General features: G+C 33.3%; 1 protein-coding gene across 1 annotated transcript; it reads left to right on the top strand.

The window, feature by feature from the left end:
• The first annotated feature begins 11,058 nt into the window (after positions 1 to 11,058).
• On the top strand, positions 11,059 to 12,867 carry LOC145060475 (uncharacterized). Its single transcript, XM_079008131.1, has 4 exons — positions 11,059 to 11,644; positions 11,734 to 11,807; positions 11,891 to 11,923; positions 12,124 to 12,867. The coding sequence occupies exons 1-4, from the start codon at positions 11,059 to 11,061 to the stop codon at positions 12,865 to 12,867; spliced, it is 1,437 nt and encodes a 478-aa protein (XP_078864257.1).
• The last annotated feature ends 4,892 nt before the right edge of the window (positions 12,868 to 17,759 follow it).

Raw genomic sequence — 17,759 nt, forward strand, 5'->3', positions numbered from 1 at the left:
ATATTAATTACATGTGATTCTCATGTAAATTACAAGTGAATCGCATAAGAATTATGTCTACATGCACACATGCATTTTGTGTGGGTGTTCTTCGCTATTTTTTTTTGTCAATTTCATATTTGAATCTTAAAAGATACAGTCACATGTGAATATCACATTATATAATCACATATGAATCTTACATGATATATACATATATACTTTTATGAGTGTTCTTGCATTAATCGTTTTTTTTTTTTTAATTTTCTTGTAGATTTGGAAGAATTTATGAAAAATATTGAAGAGGTGAAAATTGAAAAATTGAAGAAAATATGTACATATTCACACGAAGCTATGAAAATGCTTTGAAATTTTGTAGCATTTTTTTTGTATATTTAATTTTGTATCGAATAAGGTACTTATATAATTGTGTTTATAGATTAGTAATAAAAATGAGTTTTTTTTTATGATTTAGTTATGAATATTGTAGTATAAGAAATATGCATATATGCGCTTGAAAAGAAAAGATATGCATATCTACACCTAAAATGTTGATTTTTTTGGTTAAAAAAATTTTAGTTTTTTTTTTTTTTTTTATAATATTCAAGTTTTTTAGTTTACTGTTTTAAAAACATTGCACTTTTAAAAAAAAAAAAAAATAATTTTCAAGTTTTTTTTTTTTTTTTTAAATTCATGTTTTCTTAAAAAATTTAAAAAATCTACATTTAAAAAACACGAAAATTACTATTTTTTTAAATAAATTCCGAAAATTAAATTAATTATGTTAATTTTTAGATATTTTAATTAGTATTTCCAAGAACACAAAAGTTAAACATTAAATGAGATAGGTAAGATGACGATCATGCCCTTAATGAGTTAATTTTGATCTAACGCTCCACTTTTAGTTCTCGGGTTCTCGGGAAACTATGAATTCTCAACGGATCACACACACACACACACACACATATATATATATATATATATATATATATATATATATATATGTGGTTAGGTTATTTTGTTTTTACTAACGATTGTGTGTCAGAATGCACAAATCTGGACCACCGGATGAAATAGAATCAAAAGTTATGATTTGAGGGTCTATGATATTAGAATAGGATAACATGTACCATATAATCAGAAAAATTTCAGCATAAGGGCATTTTAGTCAATTAACCTATATTAAGAAAGAAAATTTTCGGATTTTAAGGGATAATTAATTCCTTTATTTTTAGAAATCTGAATATTTTAAATTAATTCAAATTTAAAAATTCGATTTTATTCTGCCTGAATGATAAAATGCAAACCATAAACTAGTAAATATATTTTTCGATTTTATTCTGTTAGAATGACAGAATGCCAATCATAAACTAGTAAATACATTCTAAAAGAATACACAAAATCGATTTTTAAACTAATAATATACCAAATAATTACATTGTATGATTGTGATTCATTGAATAATAATAACATTCTAAAAGAATAACAAGTGTAATTCTTAAAAACTAACAACATTCTTAAACAGTGAGTGTGAAGAATATACTTGTTATTCTTCCGCCACACACTATATTAAACGTAGTTGTTACAAGTGTATCACTACAAAATATCTGACAATGAATTTGTGATAGAAATGGCTTGAAGAATGTCTTAAAGACCTGATGGGAAAGACTTGAAGAATAAATTAAAACATGATCATACTCACTGTTTAAGAATGTTGTTATTTTTTAAAAGAATAACAAGTGTAATTCTTATTCTTCAAGCCTTTCCCATCAGGTCATCGTCGAAGCTCTCTGATACGGTCAATATCGTGTGTGGCGGTGGAGCCAGTTCCGAGGCCGAGAACCATGCCGGATTCGAATAGAATCAATCTGAAGAATCAGCGGTGAGGAGGCGATAATGAACGTGATCGACGACTGAATGATAAAGGGATGTTGATTTTGTAGGGTTTAACCTATTAAGGAGAGATTAATTGAATTATTATTGTCACTGTAGCCCAACAAACTTTAGTATATTAGTTTAAATGGTCCCTCGTAACTTTTTTTTTTTTTTTTTTTTTTGTATTTGAAGGGCATGAACTTGTGTTTTACCTGCTAATAAAGGGATATACCACATTTTAAGCATGTTTTACCGGTTACAATAAGCTTATTTGGCTTTTTATTTTCCTTTTTAAAACCTTATGGCCCCACATTTTCCTTTGTTATACTTTTGTTGACTTCTCACTACCTAAATGAAGAATGGCCACCAATAAAGTGATATTTATCTTCATAGTCGTCACTTCGTTGTGCTTCTTCATCGTATTCCCCCTCCCGCTACATTCCGGTGACTAGTACCGTGACGGTAAACGCTTACTATCCCGACACACTCATCGAAAACCATCGTCTAGTCTCTGGCGATAGCAATATCCGAAGACTCATCGGCAATGGCTGCATACAACTTCCATAGAACCACGACCACTACCAGAAAGCCCGCAAGGATAAATAATGGTGGATTGTTTAAAGCAACCTGTTTGCTTTCTCCCATCAGAATTGGTTTCGTCGGCAGTCATGTATTTGACGGAAGCGATGGTTTCTTATCGACCGAGGTTACTTTTCTCTCGGTCAACGTTTGTGAATCGGTGGTGATCGGCGATGAAGACACTGAAGTTTCAACATCACCAGGTTTTGGTGGCAAAGGTAGTTAAATGGAACGATCTATCTCTAAATCAATCGAAATTCTTCTTAATCGAAATTGATTGGGTTGTCATCGTTCTTCTCAATTTTATTGATTTTCACGACATCAGAATTCTTTTGATTGAGTCGTCATCGATCCTCTCGATTTTCTGGATATTTTGGATATTCTCGATTTTTATCATCAAGTACAGGTGATGAACTTTGCAATTCATTTGGGGTTTCTGATGTTAAATTGTTCCCATGAATCATCTTTTTCTATTCGATAATAATGCAATCGATGGCCTGATGACTTGATAGCTTCAAAAATTATCCAAGGAAAACAAACCCCCATTTCTAATCAATCCATGACTTGCTTTTACGAATGGTTATTGTTTAAGTGTTCATGAGTGAATTTCAATTTCCTTGGGGTAGATTTGAAACTGAATGTAGTTATTATAGAGTCAGAGTTACACAAGGGATTTGTGCTGATGGCTTTTAGAGGTAGCGAGTAGTCAGCATCGTATGGTGAGCCGATGTCCATCAGAGATTTAAATCCTAATGTAAACAAGAAACTAAGTGTTGCAATTGCTGAGATTCTTAGCTCCAAGCTCTCTCTGTTCCCAAATGATTCTTCCTGAAAATTTACGACTTATAGGTAACCTATATGACTCCCATTTCTGTCTGTTTTCTTCGTTAATATGTAATATGTTTTGATTGTTTGTTTTGATTTTGATTTGTGCTGGAACAATTGCAGGAACGAATGTCTTCAAACTCAATCTCACAAGATGAACTACAGTAACATCAGGGGTAGTTTGGACCATTTTAGTTGACCAAATGTCACGTGGCATATAAAAATTGATGATTAGTGACCCCTTCATATTTTTGATAATGACCTTTTAAAACGATAAAACACAAGTTCGTGCCCTTCAAATGCAAAAAATAGTTATAAGGGACCATTTAAACCAATATATTAAAGTTTGTTGGACTATAGTGACAATAACCCTATTCTTTTACCATAATTAGATATACTAAGTTTATCATTATATATTTTTTTATTTTATTTAATGATTTATTAAATCCTGAATTCTTATTGGTGAATATATGCACGCAATAGTCGTTAGAAACATTTGAACGTAGCACGCTCTCTCTCTCTCTCTCTCTCTCTCTCTCTATATATATATATATATATATATATATATATATATATATATATATATATATATATATATATATATATTTTGGAGTCTAGTCACTCTTACCGACGATTGTTTTCATTTTTTGAGAGAAAATCCAGGACTAAAAACAACAACATGGAACATCGTGTGGCAATAGGTTACCATCCCCAATCAAATGAATTAAAAAACAAATAGTCACACATTAAGCCTTTTTATTTGGAAGCAAAGTCAGTGGTGGGTAATTCATACCTGCCCCATGTCTTGTACGAATGACACAGGATCCTATTGAAGCAGCCGAAGTTGATTATATGGGTATGTGGTGTATGAACACAATGAGATATGTGGTAAAACGTCGAAGTATGAGATGTTTATATTCCAAAATTTGATTGATGGTGACATGAAGAATTAAAGAAACAGTTTTCAGGTTACACGAGAGGTCAAATATAAATATTAAAGGATTGCCGTAAGAGTTGAATGGCCCTTCGGATTGTGGACAATTGTTGTCACTTGTCATTGGTCTTAATTCATCCCCATGAAAGTATACGTTATTCTCTTTTCAGAATTGCTTTTAGATGAGAATAATATTAAAACAGGCAAGTTTTCAAAGGAAATTGTTTTTTGTATATATATAATTTTTCTAATGATAATTAATAGGTTTTTTTTAATTATTTTTGTATTTTTTATAAAGATTTGGCGCGTTATTTTCAAGCCCAACATAGATGTTTTACACTGTATTTTGTTTATATAAAAAATAAAATCTTAAAGTTAGCGATAATATTGAATCTAAAAAGGAAAAGAGAAAATGAAAAATTTAAGCAAAAATAATGATTTTTTTTTTCAAAAATAAATAAGAAAAGGTTATAAGGTTTCCACAAATAACCAGCAAAATTGTTGTTTACACAAAATTAATAACAAAAAAAATTCACATTTCATAAAACATTAATGATTAGCATGCGAAATTTGTAAAAGTTAGCGAAAATAGCGTCTTAGTTTTTGACATATATCCGTAGGACGAACTATGACATCCATACCGTGAAAATCATATATATTTTTGAAAACTTATATAAATTATTTTTTGTTAATATGTAAAGAATATGACTTTTTTCTTTTAGAAAATGAGTTTATTGCAGAACAAATGTTTCGTTCTTGCTTGTATCAAATGATTGTGGAAAATAATAATTGTTTCAGAGCAAATATTTAATTTTTGTAGATTTTGAGGTGCCAAATTTTTCTAAAATGGAGAGTTGGGAGAAAAGAGAACAAGGTCCATTAGATTGGACTAAAATTATGGCTTCCAAAGAAGATGATGGTTTTAACATTGATAGTTTGTTTGCTTTAATCGAGTTTTATTTCAGTAACGACATAAGATATTTTTAGCATTAACTTAATTCTTTGTGGGTTAAGGTTATCGAGGGTATTCATAGATTGAAGAGAGGTTTTGTGAGTGCTAAAAGATATAAAATTCAGGGTGTTTGGTCTAAAGATAATGATCTGATAAGTCAATTTTATAAAAATCTTGTTTGAAATTCTTTTTTACAAAAAAATTAGTAATGGGTTTTTGACCAAATTTTGGGATGACTCTTGGACTAGTAAAGTTCTCGATTTCTTAGATAGTTATTTGCCGGAAGTTGATAAAAAGTAGTCAAGCAAATGTTTGCTTCATGAATGATGTTTTTTCTTAGTCTTAGGAGTCGTGATATGGGGGAGCGAGAATCCTCTTAGTAGGCGGATCTTCAAGATTTGGTGAACTCCTTTGTTTTAACAAATCATGAAGTTGAGATCTCGATTCTTTTGGGGGGATGACGGGTATATGGTTGGTTCGTCTAGAATTGATTCATATATTTTGGACGTGGTAGAGGATGCTTTAAGGTAAAATAGGTTGGTTCATGTTAAAACTAATATATTGGGTTAGAGAACTTATCTGTCTGAATGCTCTGCCTACTTGAACAATTTGGTTAGTTGGTGGGGGGGGGGGGTGGATACCCTTAAGCGTTTGGTTTATGATAACCGTTATGAGAATACTAAGATTTTTTTTTGAATTTCAAAACGATTTATTCAATTTATAGACTTACTAGTCGGTGAGTCAGTTTTTTTTTTTTTGGATAAAATTACTTAAAAGAGCTAGCAAGGCGCTAGAAACTGTTACAAGGTACAATTAATAGTAGGAATAATACACCAATCAAACCATCTTAACATGTTAAAACTAGCCCTATGTTTTATCCAACCAAAAGACAAAAGTTGTACATTATCCGTCGTTCTCATTGAACTGCCTTTTCTTTTCTTGAAAATAAGATCATTTCTAGGTTTCCATAAGCACCACAACACCGAGTAAGACAAGGCCATGAACAACTTGCGTTTTCTTTTGTCCTCCTTCTAAGAACTAGCCATCGAGATCAAGGAGGAGAAACACTCTAGGGCAACGCTGATAAGACCAGACCAGAAACAAAACCACTTCTAAACCATAACAGCGAACTCACAGTTAAAGAACACATGCTCAACTTCTTCAACCTCCCTGGAGCAATGCGGAAATAAAACATAATCCATGTTTACCACTCTGAGAGAGATTAATCGCCAAAGGAATCCTATTTTGCAAAAGCCTCCAGGCATACAATTTACTTTCAGCGGGACCCAACTAATCCAATCAAAAGTACCTGAAACACCCCTGGAATGTGACATCCTCATTTTCATAGCCAGAAAAGACCAATTTTGTTTATGCTTTATTTAAAAATCAGAGTATACTTTTAAAGAAATACGTTGCTGAATTTGTTCCAAAATATATGATAAAGAATTTATCAAAGCATTTCTAAAGAAATGTATTTTCATTATATTAAAAACCTCGGGATGTCATTGTCAATACAGATCAAAAGCATAAACAGAAACAACATAGGTCTTACAACATCTATTTATTCTAGTGACCTATAACCCATTGATCTCTCATCAGATCATCACTCTTGTGGTCCCTTACCACTACATGTAATGCAATAAACTGAGTGGGTCAGGCTTGGCACATAGGGTTTTCAACCCACAATAATTAAGTTTATTAATTTCATCAAATCATTCAACCCGATTACCCGTACTCGTTATCCTCACTTTACGTCCCTAAAGCATCTATTATAAGGACCCAGCCTAAGAATTTTCATCGGGGTGGACCACATTGCTCAGGGGATTCCTCATCAATTTATGTCAAATATGGAAACCATAAGGGAGATGAAGTACATCTGGTGAACATGTAGTTCAAATAAACACCTACAGGTTGCGAGCCTGCCAGCGTTCCACTGGACTGTGTAGAATAGTCTGTGGTCGTCATCTATACTCCGCTAGATGACTGGATCATCGTAAACATCGAGACCTCTCATCATTTTATCACACATATACTATTTCATCTACCCATGTTTTACCCAACATTTTCGTAGATATAAAATATATATACAGTTTAAATCTTTAAAACATGTAGAATCGCTCATCCAACATAGATATCAAGAACACATATAATATGCACACATAACATGTAATTTATATTACATACTTCATATTTATGTGTAAAATGAAAGTAACTATGCACTCACTTGTTAAAGTGGTGATTCCAACTTGGACAACGATTCGCTTTTAACAATATAATTTCCTTCGACGAAACCAAGTATTATTACCACTATATTTTAGTCTAATATTTATCACGACTAATTACGAGAGATTTTTGTTTTATAAGTGTTAAACAATACTTTTCAACCACTATATACAGACAGAGGCCAGACATGAAACACCGGAGGGCAGAACCATTTTAGCATTATAACACTTTTGAAATCCAACAACCCTATGCGACCCTTCAAACCAGATTCCCCGTATCGCGAATAGTTAAAAGATATTATAATACCACTTTCTATATTATAGAGTAAATTATACGAATGGTCCCTATGGTTTGGGGTAATTTGCGTGTTTGGTCCCTAACTTATTTTTAAACTTGGAAAGTCCCTATTGTTTGTTTTTGTTACACGCTTGGTCCCTACTGTTTGTTTTTGTTCTGCGTTTGGTCCTTGTCTTACCTAAAAAGATTATTATTTAAATAGGAAAAAATGGTGGGGTAGGTAAGGTAAGGTGAGAGGTGAGGTTGGGGGTGTGTTATTTAAATAAATTAAAAAATCAATGACAAAATAGTATTTTTTTTTTTAGGTAAGACAGAGACCATGCACATAACAAAAACAAACAATAGGGACCTTCCGAATTAAAAAAATATATTAGGGTCCAAAAGCGCAAATTAACCTAAACCATAGGGACCATTCGTGTAATTTACTCTATATTATATTTTATAATATATATATATATATATATATATATATATATATATATATATATATATATATATATATATATATATATAAATTCATAATATCAATAATAAATTTAAACCTAAGCTATACTTAATGTAGGGTAAACATAAATCACTTACCGAGAGGTTTGGCTAGGAACCGGGCTCTGCGGAGGCAGAACTTCTGAGCCAAAAGCACTTCTTCTCGGAGCCTTCTGGTGCTAATGGACTCGCCACTTAGCACTTGGGAAGTACTAGAGGTTTGGGGAGGTTTAGAGAGAAGTTAGAGAGAGAGAGAAGGGTTAAGGTGTGAGGAAATTGAGTGAGCCTTGCATGGTATTTATGGGATGAAAAATGGATCAAATCGGAGAGTTCTGAGACTCCAAGTCGTCGAGTTAGGTGACATGTGTCACCATCTGGTGGCAAGGCGTGGGGAGGAAGCAATGGTCAGATCGCGCCACGTCACCCACTTCACATCAGCTCGTCCTGACTTCTAAATTCCGTAACATTCACATACGAGCTCCGTTTTCGATGTTCTTTATACCCATGCGTATGTATTGAAAAAATTTACACCTCTCCTTTTGACTCCATTGGCTAATTCTCGACCAATTTTAAATTTAACAGTATAAGAAGATTACACTTTTAACGACCGTGTAAAATTCATAACTTCTACATAAAGACTCCGTTTTCGACTATCTTTTTATCGTTGACTCCTTTTAATGATATCTTCAATTCTCATTTAGGTTGTGTCGGCTAAAACTCGATCAATCTAAAATTCGAATTCCAGGTTGTGCACTGTTATGCTAAATCTTAGAAAAATCACAACTTCCTCATACAAAGTCAGATTTTGACGTTCTTTTTATGCACGTTCTCGGTTTAACATTTACTACGCAGTGTCATGCCGATTTAGCCATAAAACTTTGACAGGTCATAAATTCGTCGTTATATCTCGAATTTCGGCGTTCTTTATATCTCTGGAATCCTTGTCACGACCACTATAAATTTCTTCATAGATATTGGGTTTATCTATTATTCTATTTTTGACGCTTATTTTCATTCTTAATTTATTATACCTTCTAAATGAGTATAATGCACATAAAATCACATAATTCACATAATATTCAAGTAATTCCTCTTTATTACTTCGAATTAGGTTACAATTGTTGACACTAACTATTACATCATCATACTAATGCTTAGCCTAGAAACACGAGCGTTACAATTCTTTCATCCTTAGGATGATTCCATTCCGGAATCATGCATCAACAAACATATGTGGATAACGACTCATCATGTCACTCTCTGTTTCCCAGGTGAGGTTCGGCCCATTTGTATGTTTCCATCCGTCTGTAGAGATTTTAGGGTTTTTATCATAAATACTTTTTTTTATCATTCTTACCATAAGTATCTATTATTTTTTAGTTGAGTAAATTACACGAATCTTGCCTGGTCTAAGTGCCAAATTGCACTTTCAGTCCCTATTTTCGAAAATTAACTTGGACCGTCCCTCATGTATTTAACTACTACCTGCCCAGTCCCTATTGTCGTTAGACGTTAGTTTTCTCCGTTTGGGTGCCCCACGTGCCTTGCATGCATAGGTATTTTCGTTATTTCATGTCATTTGTATTATTGACTGCGTATGGCGCCATATCCAGTTCACCCAAACATTTCATACCTAGTGCCCGATCAAAACTTTTCTAGTCTCAAAAAACCCTAGTTTTCCGTCAAAAGTGAAGATGAGTGGGTGGCGAATACGACCATAGATGGATGAAATCGATATGGAAGCCAGTTATGGTAAGGAAAGCCAACCATTTTATGCTCTGTTCTTGATCATTTCGTCCCCGATTATTAAAATGTTTTTTTCCTTTGAAGGTGGGAATCCAACTGTTTTTAGTATACACTTGTACTAAGGAGGAGAGTTTACCAAATTTCCTTGGAGAAAATACATCAAGGGACAACACAAATGTGTGGACTTGATTGACAATGATTTGTTCTATGTTTACGACATTGATGATATGATTGAGGATTTGGATTGCGGCGAAGAAGGTAAGATTATGTATTATCACTTCAAAAGACCGTTAGGGGATTTAGATTTTGGGTTGTTTGCATTGGGTAGTGACCAAGACGTCAACCACTTAAGGTCTTACGGTGCTTCCCACAATCTTATAGAAGTGTATACAAAATTTTGGCGTACCAACTTGCATACATATGCTATGTCTCCTAACCCTACAAAACTCAAGATTGGAGAGATTATTGAACCCCTTCTTGTTCTAGAAGGTTGTGTCTTGAATGGATTGACACAACCACGGTTGAACCCCCTGTTTTAGAACCAAGCATGCAAACACTTACAATGGAACCTAGCATGGAATCCCCTAGTCATATTGATGTTGCACATGTTTCATCCCCTAGAATGGAATACCCTATTGAACTTGAAGTTGTGAAAGAACCAAACATGGAACCCCATATTGTGGAAACCTTTAGTGAAGCCCTAGGTGGATCTAGGGATAGTGGAGATTCGAGTGATAGTGATGATAGTGATTTCATTATCGATAAGGACAACTTGTTGGATGATCGTAAGGTGGACCTGCATGATTTCTACCTCAACATTGATGATAATTTAGAGTGCTTTGGTGATACCCCTATTAGAATAGAGAATTTAGTAATGTCTGACGAGGAAATGGATGTGATCAACAAAAATGTTCTACAATATGAGTCATCATCTGATGAAGGGAAAATGAGTAAAAGAAAAAATAAAATTCGGGTTGTTGAAAGGGCATAGATAAATGATGCAGCTCAAGTGAGTGACCCTTTCTACATACTTCATACATTCTCAGGTTCTTAGGGATCAAAATACATAATTTACTTACATGCAATAGGGACAAGAAGAGAATTGGATATTGTCAAGAATGATAAAAATAGGGTCAGGGTAGTATGTAAAGGAACAATACCAGATATGGGGATACATGAGACTTGTGGGAAAGGTGGACCAAGTAAAACTAGTGGGAAAGGTGGGCCCAATCAAAGTAACATGAATGGTGGACCTAGTCAAATGTGTGAAAAAGGAGGACCATGTAAGTGTAGTGGTAAAGGTGGGTTCAATAAAAAGAAAAGTGTAGTGAAAGTAGATGAAAGCAATAAGTGCCCTTGGAAACTTTTAGTAAGTAAATGGAAAAAGGATGATGATTGGATAGTAGAAACATATGAAAAGGAGCATAAATGTCTCCAAACAATAAAAATCAAATCTTGTAATTACAATTTTCTTTCCAAACAAATTCTTGAGCAGTTGGAGTCTAACCCAGAAATACCAATCAGGGCTTTAAAGGAGCAACTAGAGAGGAAATACCAAATTCAGATGTCAAACATGAAATCTTTTAGGTTAAAAGCAAAAGCCCTAGAAACTATTAGGGGTGATTTTGGGGGTCAATATTCTATATTGAGGGACTATCTACTGGAGGTTCAAACTCGAAACCCAAACACAACAGTCAAGCTTCGAGTAGATAATGCTTCCAACCCTGCATCAGATACTAGGATTTTTAGATGTATATATATATATATATATATATATATATATATATATATATATATATATATATATGTCTTGGGCCACTTAAACAAGGTTTTGTAGTAGGGAAAAGCTACTTTCTTGGACTGGATGGTGCATTCATTAAGGGTCCTTACCCTGGTATGATTCTAACAACAAAGGTAAGTAATAGTATACATGGTTTAACTACTTAATCTTACATATGAGTTGTAGATGTTAACCTAATTTGTTCTAACTGTTATAGGGATTAGATGGAAACAACTACACTTACCCAATGGTATATGGTGTTGTAGATTCTGAGAACTATAACTCATGGACATGGTTTCTAAAAATCTTAGTGATGATTTGGATTTGCATACCAATTCGAACTTCACATTTATAACTGATAGACAGAGGGTAATAGTATACACAGTTTAACAACTTAACCTTCATATTACTTATACTAATTATATATAATTGATTGTGTTTATGTTGTAGGGTGTTTTTCCTGCAATTGTAAAATTGTTTCCATGTGTAGAAAATAGATTTTGCATTCTTCATATCCATGAGAATATGACGTGGAAGTGGAAGGGCAAGGAGTTTAAAGATTGTCTCTGGAAATTTGCAACAACATCAACTGTACAACAATACAATCTTACAATGGAGGAACTAAAGAAATTGAACAATGATGCATATGAATGGCTTAAAGCCATTCCTCCCCAACATTGGTCAAGGTATCACTTCATAGATAAGTTATACATGTTAGAATTCTTTAACATTGTTGATTGTATGCATCTTAAAAGAGTACTGAATATTGTGATGCAACATTGTTATTCTACAAGAAGAGCACATTGTGATGCATTGTTAAACAACCTTTGTGAGGCATTGAATATCAAACTTTTCAAGGGCCATGACAAACCAGTTATAAGTTTCTTGGAATTTATTAGAGAGTACATAATGAAGAAGCTTGTTATTGTCCAAAAGACAATTGACAAATGTTCTAGCCCACTAACTCCTACAGCCACCAAGACTCTAGAAACGATCAAAGTTGAAGCGGTAAAGTATAGGGATGTGTTTTATCAAAATGGGAAGTATAAGGTTATAGGTGGTGAAGGTGTGGACCAATGTGTAGTTGACATAACACAACATACATGCTCATGTAACAAGTGGGAGGTCACTCACATGCCATGTAATCACACAATGGGATACCTGAAACATGGGTTCACCCTACATACTGGTTGAAGACATGGAAAGAGATGTATGCCTTTAAAATTAAACCAGTTAATGGGAGTATGATGTGGGCAAAAAGTCCTTGTCCAACAAAGTTACTACCACCAAAACATCATGTGCCTATTGGTAGGACAAAAAAGAAAAGAAGAAGATCTACTACTGAAGATGATAGTTCTAGAGGGACCAAAACAATTAGATGTTCAAAGTGTGGAAATGTTCGGAATAATAATAGGAGCTACAAGGGGTAGACAGTCAGAGGATCATAGGCCAGTGGTAGTGATGTGGAACAAAATGGTGGTATGGGACATAATTTAGGTGTTGTGAACAAAGGGGAAAAGTTTGATGGTATAGTGTTTGTGTATTACTTTCATGTATTTTGGTTGGATAATGCTTTTGATGTACCTAAAACAGTGTTAATTCATATCTTTTGGGTCTGTAATTTCAGTTTGAACTAATGTTGTGCTACTTCTTTAACTATGATGGTGATGTACTTTAAACTATGTTGACTGGATGAATGTTTGTAATGGTTTGAATGACTTAATTATTAATTAGGTTGTTAATGCATGAATTCATGTTTGTAATGGTTTGATGACTTAGTGGTACGATATAAATTGTTGTTTTGGTATGAATGCATGTTTTGCAATTACCAAAAAAAACACCCTATTTTCATTAACTTGCAAACAGATACATCCAATACAACTAAAATGTAAACGTATCTGATAACTTATCCTACACTTTGTACACTAGAATTGACACAAACAAAAACAAACTAATAGCTATATACAACTTCATTTTTAGATTTTGTTGTTCAAGCTTCAACCTAATGTTCATACAAGCACATTTCTGATCCTCCACCACCCAACCAATGAACTTGAAACCAAGAGCCTGCGAAGTAAGTGTAGAAACATTTAACAATGCTAAAATTTATAGAAAATAAGAGAAATTAGGAGATTGGATTAGAATAAGAGAAATTAGGAGATTGGGTTATATTTGTCAAGAAATCGAAATTAACTAGGTTAGAACAAACATAATAACGTTTTCCAAGGTTGTTCTTGCTCCATGAGATACGAATCACAACTTCAGCTCCACAATTGCATCTTATGGCCATTTTTTTGGTTGGAGAAGGCTAATCGAAGAACAAAAAGGGGAAGACGTAATGGGGAAGAAGACCGACAAAGATAAATGAAAGTAGGGGAGGGGCAACGGCTCTATTAGGGGCACACGACATGAAATGACAAAAATACCCCTGCGTGCAAGCCACATAGGGCACCCAAATGGAGAAAACTACCATCTAACAACAATAGGGACTGGGCGGGTATATTTAAATACATGAAGGACGGTCCAAGTTAATTTTTAAAAATAGGGACTGAACGTACAACTTGACACTTGGACTAGGGACGATCCGTGTAATTTACACTTTTTAGTTTTCTCCTTTTCACTTGCCGATCGGGCATTTTTAAGATGATCCTTAAAAGATGTTTATGTGATTGAAATCCTCAAAATAGGTCTATTGGATCATAAGAACGGTTATTCCTATTTTACTCTTATATTACAACAACATATTGATTCCTAAATATGCATAACATTTGCAGATTTCTCAAACTCTAGCACATGATATCAAATTACCTTTTAAAGTGATTCTTAATATATGATTCATATCAATTTTATTATGTTATTTGGTAATTCTTTTGGTTATCACATTGTTCAATATCAGTTTTTTTATGGATTGATATTCAAAGAAACAACTTTATAAAGTTGCAGGTCAAGATTGAATGTCATTATCTATGCACATTGCTTTCCATTAATTACAAAAAAATATAACTAATGTAGTGATATATAGACATAAGATCGAGTGATGACTCGTTTTAAAGTGAGGACTCATGATGATACCTTTAAAAAATTGAAAAAAAAAATCTAAAAAAAATACAAATCGTAAAATCGAGCATAGATCTATGTCCGGGAGAAAAAAAATTGGAAATTTTTTTTTGGATCATTAAAATTGAATCATGGATCATAATGATGCAAAATTAAAATTAAAATTGAATCATGGATCAATTTTAATGATGCAAAATTTTTTTTCCAATTTTTTTTCTCCCGGACATAGATCTATGTTCGATTTTATGAATTGTATGTTTTTTAGATTTTTTTTTTCAATTTTTTAAGGTGTCCTCACGAGTCGTCACTTTAAAATGAGTCATCACCCGATCCAATTATCTCTCTCTCTCTCTCTCTCTCTATATATATATATATATATATATATATATATATATATATATATATATATATATATATATATATATAGAGAGAGAGAGAGAGAGAGAGAGAGAGAGAGAGAGAGGTAAGTTCAATCGAAAAAATAAAAAAGGTTGAGAATGAGTGAATTATTCTCAGCCAATCATTTATTTTTGTCGCAAAAGCCTCTATCGTACCAGCGAAAATGAGAAAAGAATACACATGTGTTTTCTAACAAAACATGTCTCCTTAAACTATGCTAATAATTATCTTAATATATAAAAAAACATAGTTTTTTTCGTTTTTTTAAATTTTTAAGGAGTTATTTTTATCGAAAAATAATTTTAAATATATCAAAATTCATAATATTTTATTTTCTGTAAATAAACACCTATATTGATATAGTTTTAATATAAAATAATTTTTTTTATAGTTTCATCTCTCGTTATTCATAAGTGAATAAAAATGAACCAAATTTTTACTACAGTACATTCGTTATTCACTTATGAATAAAAAAATGATTTTTTTTTACAGTTTAAACATCATTCATATATGAATATAACATATAATAAACATTTTACAGTCTACATCAACTCTCGTCTTATATGAATAAAACGTGTATTAGTTTCCCTCAAAAGTTATATTCATATATAAAAAAACACATTTATCATAATTTTATTACAGTTCATTTGTTATTCGTATATGGATATGTAGTTCGAATTTTCAAAACACTTCGTCTTTATTTAACATAATACTTATTCATATTCGAATAACAAATGAACTGTAACAAAAATCTGATAAATGTTTTATTCATATATAAATATAACATATGACGACAGTTAATACACATTTTATTTATATATAAATATAACATGTTACGAAAGATGATTTAAAAAAAATTTAGTTAAGAAAACTTTATTACGTGGTATATTTATATATGAATGATATTTAAACTGTAAAAACGTTAACCATACATTTTATTAATAAGTGAATAAGGAATGTATTGTAATAAAAATCTGATCCGTTTTTATTCACTTATGAACAATGAGAGCTGAAACTCTAAAAGAATCAATTTTTTATTTTATCTTAAAATTATATCAATATGGATGTCTATTTATAAAGAATAAAAAATTATGAATTTTGATATATTTGATGAGTTAAGAAACTCTTTGATCGTTTAGATCTTTGAACAGGTTAATCACAGAAACGTTAAACAATAATATAAAGCACAAGAATGAATCAAAATATGTCGAATGATTCAATAGCTTCAAGCCTCAGCAGAGCTCGATAAAGAACTTCCGCTGTAGAGACTATTAGGGTTACAAACGATAAAGATAATATGCTTGAAATAATCGACTTCTAAATCTTACGTACTAAGATGCATGCAAGCATTTATAAATACTAAACCCTAGAAATAACTCACGGATGGACAGGCCCAATTCGGAGAAAAAACGGACTAAATAACGAGCCCAAGACGCAACACCTTTCAGACCCTACAATCTCCCCTTTGCGTCAATTGGAGCGAGACTATTACTTCGGCTTGCTGGGTCCAGCTGCAGGAACTTTCTTTGTGGTTTCAAACAGACGTGGAATGAGAGCAAGGATGGTCTGTCTGAAGCGAATGTACCACTGGATCATGTCATCAAAATACTTCTTGTCATCTGCTGAATTTTGCTTGCATCGATGAATGATTCCCAGAATATGTTCCAAGCATGCAGTGGTGTAAAGGTGCTTATCTGCCAAAGCGAACATGCGTTTTTGGCCTTCGTTCCTTGTGAACATGACATAATTCCGCTTCAGGTCAATTCTTCCCATCTGCATCAAGTTCAAATCACTAGCAGAGCCAACAGGAGAGATAGTAGGCTTCTTCTTGAAGATACTTGCGATCTCCTGATCCATCTTGGCAACCTCCATAATGTAGCATACAAGCATCCTTTTGAAGTGATCGATGATAGGCTCATACTCAGCTACATTGGTGAGGAGAATGTTATGCAAAATAATCCAATCATGTGGATTCAGGTTGAGAAGATCAGCAAGTGATATAACATGTTCAATTTTAGCAGAACCCCTCAACACTTTGAACCGAACGTTCGTGAAGTTCCCCTCACGAAACGGTTTGAGGACCCGAACGTTGATGATCTTCTGAGCGCTCCATGTCTGATACTGAGGTTGAGCAGACTTCAGATAAAATTCAATAAGCTCTCTATCAACCTTTGGATGAGGATGAGGGACATCAGCAACATTATCAAAAGCATGGAAGATGAAGGCCTTTCGGGTCAGTGGCATATCGAACTGAGAGTCGATAGAATTAATCCGATCCAAGGAAATCACTGGTTCGAGCCACAGGATGTTGGGAGTTTCAATTGCTTCTTTTATAAGCTTCTCGAGAGTCCACGGAGGAAAAAGAGTTTTTCTACTCTCAAGAAGATCATGAGCTTCCTTCATTTTTCGTTCGTTCGCCTCAAACTCTCTGGCAACGCGAGCGCTCATGTCAACATCTTTATCCCGACCTTGTTTCTTCAAGAGATCAGCTATGGTCTCTTTATCATCATCATCATCACTGTCTTCAGCAATCTTCTTTCCTTTGTCTTTGACACCCGAACCTGAGGCTTGACCTGCTGGAGGAGGTTCGGTTGCTTTAGTTGCTGTGGAAGTGGGAGGCGGTTGAGACA

The sequence above is a fragment of the Lactuca serriola genome, chromosome 6 (genome assembly GCF_051521515.1).
Source record: "Lactuca serriola cultivar US96UC23 chromosome 6, Lser_US96UC23_V15, whole genome shotgun sequence".
In the NCBI taxonomy this organism is placed as follows: Eukaryota; Viridiplantae; Streptophyta; class Magnoliopsida; order Asterales; family Asteraceae; genus Lactuca; species Lactuca serriola.